Source organism: Asparagus officinalis, chromosome 7 (assembly GCF_001876935.1).
Source record: "Asparagus officinalis chromosome 7, Aspof.V1, whole genome shotgun sequence".
Classification (NCBI taxonomy): Eukaryota; Viridiplantae; Streptophyta; class Magnoliopsida; order Asparagales; family Asparagaceae; genus Asparagus; species Asparagus officinalis.
Window position 1 is genome coordinate 5,498,326 of NC_033800.1, and position 9,826 is coordinate 5,508,151.

A 9,826-nucleotide genomic window follows, 5' to 3' on the forward strand; every position below is an offset into this window, starting at 1 on the left:
TAACTTCGGTAGGAGGACTGATAGTAGGAGGACTCATAGTAGGAGGACTCAATTCAGGATCGGGAGATATGTTTTGCTCTTCATAATCAGATCCGGCCCGGCCCGGCCGTTTTGACACAACGGTCACCACTGGTGATCGTTGTGGCCGGGCCGGGCTCCGGGCCCGGGCTGCCCGGCCCGGATGTGGACCCGGCTCCGGCCCTGTTCCGGGCCGGGCCGGGCGTCGCTGAGGCAACCCGGACCCGGGCTCGGAACCCGGCCTGGCCCGGGCCGGGCTCCGGGCCGGGCTTGGACCGGTGGGTATTTTGGACAGCCCTATGTGTAGATATATGTAAGACTCACCTTGTGCAAGCATAGATAAAATACTTATATGAATAGTATGATATCATGTGCCCCTTCACTAACCCGGAGAGGAGGGGCGAGGGAATAAAAAAAGAATATCATGGGGCCTTCCATATTAGCTAATCTTTGAAAGGCCTTCCTTTCAACAGGCCAATTAGCCCATTAGTAATTAGGATCAAATTACTTGTTGTCCCTCCCTCCCCTTTGCTTCCCTTATCCAACCAATCCTTTCATTTCCAAGCCCTTGCTCATATTTGCCCTCGCCATGGCGCTGCAACCGTTCTCACCTGCTACTACTGCAACTCGGTCTCTTCACTCGAGGATATTTGCATCCCTACCCTTAAGAACAGGTTAATTTTCCCAAAAAACCCTTTTCTTTAACCTATATTTTTATCTTCAGTCGCTTATTTCTTGTTATTATGTAGTTAGACCCAATTTCCATCTCTAAGTGTCAAATACAAGTGTTCACTTTGATTCTGAGATTTATTGGGTTGGAACGATGTAGAAGTAGTCACTGCTTGCTGGATTTTTTTTTAAAAAGAATTTAATTCCCTTATCTAAGAAATTAAAGACCTAGATTGTAAATTTGATGCTGACATTGAAATTGTTCTTGTACCAAAACTTGAACGATCATACTTATGGTATCTTAAAAAAAACATATTTTGGATTTAAGACAATGTGTCATCTTCATGAATAGAATTTGTGAACTAGCAACTTTTGGTGGTTAACAGTGTCTGGTTTAGTGCACCATGACATGGAGGATCGGAGATTTTTTGGTTTTTCCATGTTATTTTTTGTTGTTTTATGATGGGAGGAGGCCCAGGAGAGCGACAGGACCTTTTAGAGTAAAAATGAAGAAATGTGATGATAAAAAGTGATAGGGTATGGTGCTTTGGGTTTCAATATATTCATTTATGCTTCTGGAAGGTGAAGAGATGAAAGAAATGATGGTGAAGTAGATGGCATTGTTGGGTTTATAATCATAATGTAGTACTTTTGGATAACAAATAATATATGTACATATGGAGCTAGATTTATCAGAGGAACTTTTAGTTAGTAAAGATTAATAAGGTTAGAGGGATTGCGATTTTATCTTAAAACTAACCTTTTATTAACTCAATAAATAATGGGTTCACTCTCCAACTTCATAGGCAGTCTTTGTACGAAAGATAGCATTTGAAGGCTACTTGAGATTTGCGGAAAGCTCATGATGTTTGGTGAAATCAACACTTTTGGAACTAAAGCTTTCCGATGTCTATAATATGAACTAAGAAAGAATAGGGAAAAAGACACATAAAGAGAACACGGAAAGGATTTCAAAAACTAATGAAGGTTAGTAATTATCTCAGAGAAGACCATTGTCCTTTTATTTTCCTCAACACTGGTGGGCAACCTTTTTTTTCTATAGCAAATTAGTTTTCATGCAAACTCTGAGTCACTAACCAAATGTACTAAAAAGCAATCGGACCTGGTATTTTTAAAACAATGTTGTTAAACCTCTCTCCTGTTAGTACTTGGTGTCTGCAACTACTATCATATTTAAAACTTCTATATCTAACATTAACAACAGAAACAACAAGAAAGACTTTATCCCAGATTAGTAAATAGACTATTAGAACATTCATAAGCATGTAAACAATGTAAAAAAGTACAGAAAGTATTTTGTTGATTGCCTCATATGCATAAGCACATTTCCCAGTATACTGTTGTTAATGACTCGACCTGCATCAACAAAAAAAAGATAATGCCACCCTCAGTTCAGTTTTGCAAGAAATGTGTCCTTCGCAGAGTGGTGGCCTATTAAACTGTTGGTGTGTTCTTAGTTATTTGTTGTTCATCACTCATCAGCTAGGAATAGTTCTATACAGTTTTTTTTCTTTCTTCCTTTTTTTGCTTGTCTGAATATTTTAATTTTCTTCTACTACTTTATTGGATAGTCTGTTTATTTAATTGATTGTACATACACTTTCTGGAGTGTAAGCTTCTGCTTCCATAGTAGGTTATAGGTAAGTACTGGAGCCTCTAGGATTTTAATGCCCTCTTCGTCTTTCTGAAGAACATAACTTGGTTTATTCTCTGTGACTGCATGTTTTATTGTTTGCTATCTTTTAACTGGAAAGCTTTTTAGCTAAATAAGCACAAATGAAGCAGCCTGTTCTGAGAGGATAGAGTTTTATATCCTTTTGGAAGTATTAAAAATTTTTCCCCTTATAATTTATATTGTCATTCTTTTGCTTATACTAACCAAAGACCAAAATTTCAGATCCCTATCAAAGAAGAGAAAACCACACCAGACATCTTTGTGTGCATGCAAAAGTACTGAGTTCCACTGCAAACTGTGTAAGATTACAAGAGGGTACTGGTGCTTTCTCTAGCAGGTCACCGACTGCTAAACAAATTGTTAAAAAGAGGCAGGTGTACTATTCTGAAGATTTTCTACTTGTTGCTTTATCTGAAACTGCAAAGGACTACTTTGTATAATATTGTCACTGCCTTTTCCTCAGAACAGGAGTTATTAGGTTTGCAACCATTGAAGAAATTGAAGCGGAGAAATCCTTGATTGAGAAGGATGTCGTATGTCTGCTTGTGATTTTTTTAAAATGTGATTTAAATTATTATTTAAATTAGCAAATCTGCTCATTGGTACTGATCTTCTGTCTTTCAGAAAGGGAGGATGGAAAAGACCATAGAAACAGTTCTTGGGAATTTTAATGCAGTGAGGACAGGGAGAGCAAATCCTTCTATGCTTGACCGTGTTGAGGTATGAGCTGGTGCCAATTCATCTTCATTATTTGGCCCTTCTAATGGATTGAGATTGGTGTGTTAGTTTGTTTATAAATATCTCTTCTTCATTTGGAATAAATCGTAAAGAATTCATATATGCATAGTTTATGTTAGATAGTTAGAGAAACTTTCTGCTTTTATATAGCTAACAAAAGAATCCTGAAAGCCATAGAATTCAAGACTGCATTCTATATCTACAGCAAGATTAGTAAAGTAGCACTTGTTTTTTAAGTTTCTAATCCACCTTAACCAGAAGTATTATGTTTGCCAGCAATCACTAGCTCTATGTGCATCAGCCGTCCAGATAAAAGACTGAAGGATTTAAGCATTAGATGTTAAAACTTCAAGTGTATAAAATGGAAATAAATCAAATCAAATTTCTGGGGAAAATGCGTTAACCATCAAAATCTTTTTGAGTTCCTGCTCAAGTAAAGATCTGCCTAAAGTCATTCGAGTTTCCTCTAAAGCAAAAATCTGCCTGCTAATTTGTTTTTCTTATCTTATTTTGCAATAATAACAATACTTCTATGGACATGCTCACCAGTTCTATGCAACTTGTTGGTTAATTTCCTCTGGATTAATATATATAATTCAAGTCAGATATTGAGTTTCATTTTCATTGAACCTCCCTATGCTAGTAGACTTTAGTTGCAAATTTTCTATTAGATTCTATATTGGTGTAACTTCTATCAACGGGTTCTTACAACATACTTATTACTGTTTTCCAGGTTGAGTACTATGGAAGTCCAGTTAGCTTAAAGAGCATTGCTCAGATCAGCGCTCCAGATGCAAGTTCTCTTCTCGTACAACCATATGACAAGTCAAGGTGAACTTCCTTCATGAATTCATGTTATTTGAAGAAAGCATTTCCTTGCTTTTAATATCTCCATGTGTTTTCAGCATGAAAGTTATTGAAAAGGCCATAGTCAGTTCGGATCTTGGTTTAACCCCAAACAATGATGGTGAAGTTATACGGTTGAGCATTCCTCAACTCACTTCTGAGAGAAGAAAGGTCAGTTCTGCTCTGTATCCTATATCCTATGTAATGGGGGAAACATAACAAATAATGCATTATCATGTGTTTGACATAGTTTGTAAGGTTGAAATAAAAAGTATACTTTGGAACATGCAAATTTAGGATATGTGCTTCACTAAAAGCTTGCTAGAGAAACTGCTTAAGCAATTTATATCTCCCTTAAGTAATTCATATCTCCAGCAATAACTCATGTATAGTGGCAACACTTTTAACAAATATATATCAGCTATTTTCCCAGAAATTAAAAACGAAAAACTTCACCAAGTTTGCTGTCTAGGCTGTGATATGACGCTTAGGCGTGTGCTCTGTTTTTGGATATCCATATGCAGTTCTAGAGTGGGTACTAAATATTTGGAGTCAGCAGAAGTTTCTGTTACCAAATGAATGTTATGGTTGTAGTTGTTGCCATATTATTTGTCTTTAGCTAACAAATTCTCATGCACTGCTCTGTTTATAAAGTGGCGGGGGTTATTGTGGAAATTTTGATGCTTGAGTTTTGGCAAGAACTCTCATTAGGCTAAAAAGGGTAAACATTGTAATACATAAATTTTGGGGCTATCGGCATTATGGCCTAGAGGGTGCATAATGAGATCCACTTTCAGATATTTTCTAGGATCCATAACCTTCCCATTCAGATATATTTTAGGTATCCAACCTGAAAAACCTGCTAGGATCCATTTGGTTATCAGGCCCCACTGGGATTCCTATATACAAGTGATGGCCAGCTGACTGATTTTTGCTTATTTTCCATGGTACATTATTTCTAAGTAACAACTATGAGGAGGAACTTAAAGGAACTATCTTCAGAAGTGGCTATGCAATATATTTCAATCATTTGATCTTTTGTCCTTTTTGATGCAGGAGTTATCAAAAGTAGTTGCTAAACTGGCCGAGGAAGGAAAGGTGTTATTTTAAACTTTTAGGGGATATTTTTTCTGTTTATGAGTTGATTTTTATTATTCTTTGGTTTAATCGCTCCTAACAGCATATGTTAAGATAGTTTATGTGTAATGTAGTATGTTCAGATGCTTTTTGAGTTCTCTGTCAAGTTCAATTCTCCTCCATGTATACCACACATGTGCATAAATGAGAATCTCACATGACTCACATAATTTACGAGATCAGAAATCTACTGCATACCACATTATATGTAGGAAGTTGAGTAGCTTCATCATATGTTATGTCCCTCTGTTGCATACCACATTATATGTAGGAAGTTGAGTAGCTTCATCATATGTTATGTCCCTCTGTAAAAATGTATTCATCAGTATTCATTTATGTAGGAAGTTGAGTAGCTTCATCATATGTTATGTCCCTCTGTAAAAATGTATTCATCAGTATTCATTTCTGATTTCAAGGTGATTGATATATGAAGAAGGTAAGTTTTATCAGGCCCCAAGCTGTGCATATACGAAATACACTGCTTCTGCTGTATACCACGAAGCAATGAATATGCTAGTCAATTATTTCCCTAATTTCTTTTTGTTTGTGTTACTGGTTTATAATACAGTGGGATCGTATTTCTTTCACAAGTTAAATACATCTCTCTGTCAGATGTTCAGTCAAATTTTTACACTAATTAGATGCTTGGTGTTGTCCTTGTGCTTTTATTGGTTCATCTGCATTATAATTATGCTCCATCAATTTATCGATATGCTTCTAAATTTCTTGCTACAGGTTGCTATAAGAAATATAAGGAGAGATGCAATAAAAGCCTATGAGAAACTTGAGAAGGTCTCTTTTTCTTCTAGACAGAGGGTTAATTTTGTGAATATCTTTCTATCCATTAGTTAACAAATGTGGTTCAGAAGTTTCTGCCTTGCCTACTAAAAGTTCTGCCTTTCTTACAGGAGAAAAAACTTTCAGAAGATAATGTCAAAGATCTGTCAAGTGATTTGCAGGTTACTAGTTTCTTACTACTGCAATTTAGCATATTTATTTTTGTTACCTTTTCTATAACAATTGCTAGAAAGACAAAAATTATACTTGTTCTGTTTGAGAGATTAACACATGTGGAATGGAATACACTTCTCTGATTGTTTTGCAGAAGGTGACTGATGTGTACATGAAAAAGATTGAGACAATCCAGAAACAGAAGGAGAAGGTTAGCTTCAGATAAGTTTCTCATATATTACATTTGGAATGCTTTTTGATTTTACATCCTCACATACTTTGATTCCCATCCTCTCTTTTGTTTGTGCACAATGATTTAGTGATTGACGAGTCTTTTTCATATTCTTCTGTCAGTTCCAACGCAATCTTCAGACATCCTTCTAATAGTGCCGGTTAATGAGGCTACTTTTCATGTGACAAAATCTGAAGTGCTCCAAATTATCACTAAATTAACTTATCTTGCTTTTCATGTTAACATTTCTGAAGTGAGATTACCTCTTTTACTTTATCCTATTTGAAAAATACATGTTGGTCTGATCTCTGGAGATCTAGTTCCAGCTTTGTAGGATCCATGTCCATGGCCATACATTTTGTGAATTTGTTTATAGAGAGATACTACTTGCATGCATCTTCTTCAGAAATAAGCCTTATTATTTCACTGATGCATGACATAGTTCCACGATGTTTTATCCTCTTCTTTGTTCATGGTTTAATCTTTTTCACATGTGGTCATCATGTACTCAGGAACTGCTGTCTGTATAAGCTTTGAAAATCAAGAGACTGGTAAGCCTCATTTATTGATGTTTGGCTGATTACTCTCTCAAGTCCTTTTCGTCAAGCTGATCAATCCATCAATTTTTTTTTGGGGTGCTATGTTATCCGCATGCTTATGTACACAAAATTTCACATCAGATTTCCAGGTTTGAGTGACTGTAGTGGCAGTTCATGGGCAAGCCTTACACGGAATTTCAGCGGATGAGTCTACTCGTCTTTCCTTTTTATGCAAAATGTTGCTTAGGTGAAGAACTATAATTGTCTCCTGTTCTCTGGAGTTTTTTTGCTTTAATCCTTGTCGAAGTTTTTGGAATATCTTGAATGTTGTAATATAATGGGGGATGGAGTTCTTACATGAAATGACATGCCTTTCTCAAAGTAAACGTTGTCTGCTCAAGATTTGCTGATATGCAATTTTAGCCTTGATAATATTATTTTTTCCCTGTATATGGAAGTGGCAGTAAAGTCTTGTTTCTTCCGAGGATCACGACTTCTCCACTCCATGGGGATATCAGTGTATTAGGATGTTAAATAGTTTCTTTCTTTTAAATTTTTGGAGTATTATTATTATTATTATTATTATTTTGATAACACAACCCAGGCCGGAATTGAACCCAATACCGTGAGAGTCATACCTAACTATCTAGTTCATCTATGGTGGATAATTTGCGGAGTAGTCTTAAAACCAAGACAATACTCAAATCTTTACGTTGTTTAGACTGGAAGAGATTTGGAGGTAATCATGCAGAGTATCGTTTCGTTGTTTAGACTGGAAGAGATTTGGCGGTAATCATGCATGATTCTTTTCTAACATCTACTATTGGTTTTCTTGTCACACTATTCTTAAAGAAGCCCCAGCCTTCAAAGGACAAAAATACATACACCAAATACTATTAAATACAGTCCATCCTACTATCAATAAAAATTAATTGATCTAAAATGATTAGCATCTCATTAATTGTCTTCGGACAGATAGAATGCACATATCATCTATTAGGCATTGAGTGGTAGAAAATATTTTTTTTCCTTATAATTACTTGTATTTGGTAAAACTTTAGTGGAGATCCTTGATATATTGCTCAAATATCATTTAAGTCCTTAAAGTTTGAAAGTAATTAATGGGGGTCCCTAACGTTAACTCCGTCATCAATTTAGGTTATTTTTACAAACTTCCATTAAATCTTGCTAATGCAGGACAAGCGTGTAATTTCACTATCTTTTTTTAGCAGATATGAAAGAACAAATTTGGACTTCCAATAACTTTTGCTAATGTGGCGGTGACATGGCTGATTCACGTCAAGAGAATTTAACGAAAATCTGTGAAAATGACCTAAGCTGATAACAAAGATAATGTCAGAGATCCCTACTCATGGCTTCCAAACATTAAGGACTCAAATGATATTTGACCAGTATATCAATGATCTCCATTGAAGTTTTGCCCAATTGTATACACGTATGTACTAGGTATTCATACATTATATGTACCTTGTTGGCTCTCGTGTTAATTTGAAGAGTAAAATGTTTTCTCATCGAAATATTATCCAAGTTAAATAACCTCTACAACTCTAATTGGTTTATGAAGGCAATTAGTTGATTACGTCTACTAATTTGTGTGGCCTGTGTCAGCTGCGTGTTTATTAAGGTCATAATAATGGGCTGTATTGAGCTAAGCCAGTTCTCAGATATTCTAATATAATTGGATTGCTATTCTTATTTCAGTTGGCTATGAAGACTACTTCACTTACGGGAAATGAGGAAGAAAGTGTTACACAGGGACTTTTGAATAATAAAAAGAAATGAAACTTCACACGCGATTGGTCACTCCTTTATTCATCTCTAGCACAATGCTTGCGTTTCTACAAAATCCACTTATGGTGGAATTTAAGGTGAAAAGAAGAAAACCTAACTTTGATTAATCTTTGAAGAAACTGTTGCGCTCTGATACCACTTGTTGCACGTCATGCGGAAGCGTGCTCGACAACCAAACGAGTCGGTCAGCGATGAGAGAAGAAAACAAAAACCAAACACGAGTGCAATTCACAAAATAACGACCAAAATCACACACAAACACAGGAATTTACGTGGTTCGGCAATTGCCTACGTTCAGGGGGAGAGGGTGGGGAGATTTTACTATATGGAGGAGAAATACAACGGGTTATAACTTATAAAATCACTCAAATATAACCCTAACCAAAGCTCTCAACTCCCTCACAATATCTCCCTCTCAAAGTGCTCAAAACAATGCTAATTCTCTCCTTTACCACTCTTGGCTCCCTTCAATAGCCCCTGCTTGCACAAAAGCCTGCAATGACTTCTCTCCTGTGTGCCCCAACCTATAATGCCAAAGCCTGCTCATGTCCGCCTCTAAAATAGCTGAAGCAACCTGGCCAATCTCGGTACTCCCCTTCAGATAATACAATTTTTGACTGCGGACTCCCTTCATCACCACCAAAGCTCCCTTAGCAACCATTGCTACAGCGTCTTCAAAGGTCACCTTGAATCCTTTTACCTCCAAATCTCTAACTGAGATAAGATTCTTCTTTAGCTGAGGAACAAATCTCACCTCCTTCAATTCACGAACTACTCCATCGTGCATCCGGATCCGCACGGTACCTATCACACAAATAACACAGGATTGATTATTTCCCATGACTACAACTCCCCCATCGAGCTTCTCAAAAGATGCAAACTAATCTCGTCTAGGGGTCACATTATAGGTAGCACTGGAATCAAGCATTCAATCTGATGCATCCAAGTGGTTCACCTCCAGAATAATCAATAGAGAAAAGCTCGAATCATCAGAGTCATCGCCTTTCGCAACGTTCACCTCATTGGCCTTCAGGCTCTTTTTCTTGTCATTCTCCTTCTCCTTGAGGTTCGGACAGTCTCTCTTCTAATGTCCTTGTTCCTTGCAGAATGCACATTGGTTATTTGCTAATTGGTGGCGGCTTCTTGACTTTGACCTTCCTCTATTACCACCTTTCGGATATGGACTTC

The 9,826-nt window shown here is 36.8% G+C and overlaps 1 protein-coding gene across 1 annotated transcript; it reads left to right on the plus strand.

Annotated features, from left to right (window-relative positions):
• LOC109849872 (ribosome-recycling factor, chloroplastic) lies at nt 502–7,226 on the plus strand. The gene is made up of 12 exons (XM_020419755.1): nt 502–692; nt 2,606–2,753; nt 2,847–2,916; nt 3,008–3,103; nt 3,855–3,952; nt 4,027–4,138; nt 5,024–5,065; nt 5,840–5,896; nt 6,013–6,063; nt 6,210–6,266; nt 6,800–6,838; nt 6,968–7,226. Exons 1-11 carry the CDS (start codon nt 608–610, stop codon nt 6,815–6,817), a joined length of 834 nt encoding a protein of 277 aa, XP_020275344.1. The 5' UTR covers nt 502–607; the 3' UTR covers nt 6,818–6,838; nt 6,968–7,226.

Coding starts and splice junctions, on each gene's coding strand:
- LOC109849872 (XM_020419755.1), top strand. CDS start 608: ATGGCGCTGCAACCGTTCTCACCTGCTACTACTGCAACTCGGTCTCTT. Junction 2,917..3,007: donor CCTTGATTGAGAAGGATGTC/GTATGTCTGCTT, acceptor TCTGTCTTTCAG/AAAGGGAGGATGGAAAAGAC. Junction 5,897..6,012: donor CCTATGAGAAACTTGAGAAG/GTCTCTTTTTCT, acceptor CCTTTCTTACAG/GAGAAAAAACTTTCAGAAGA.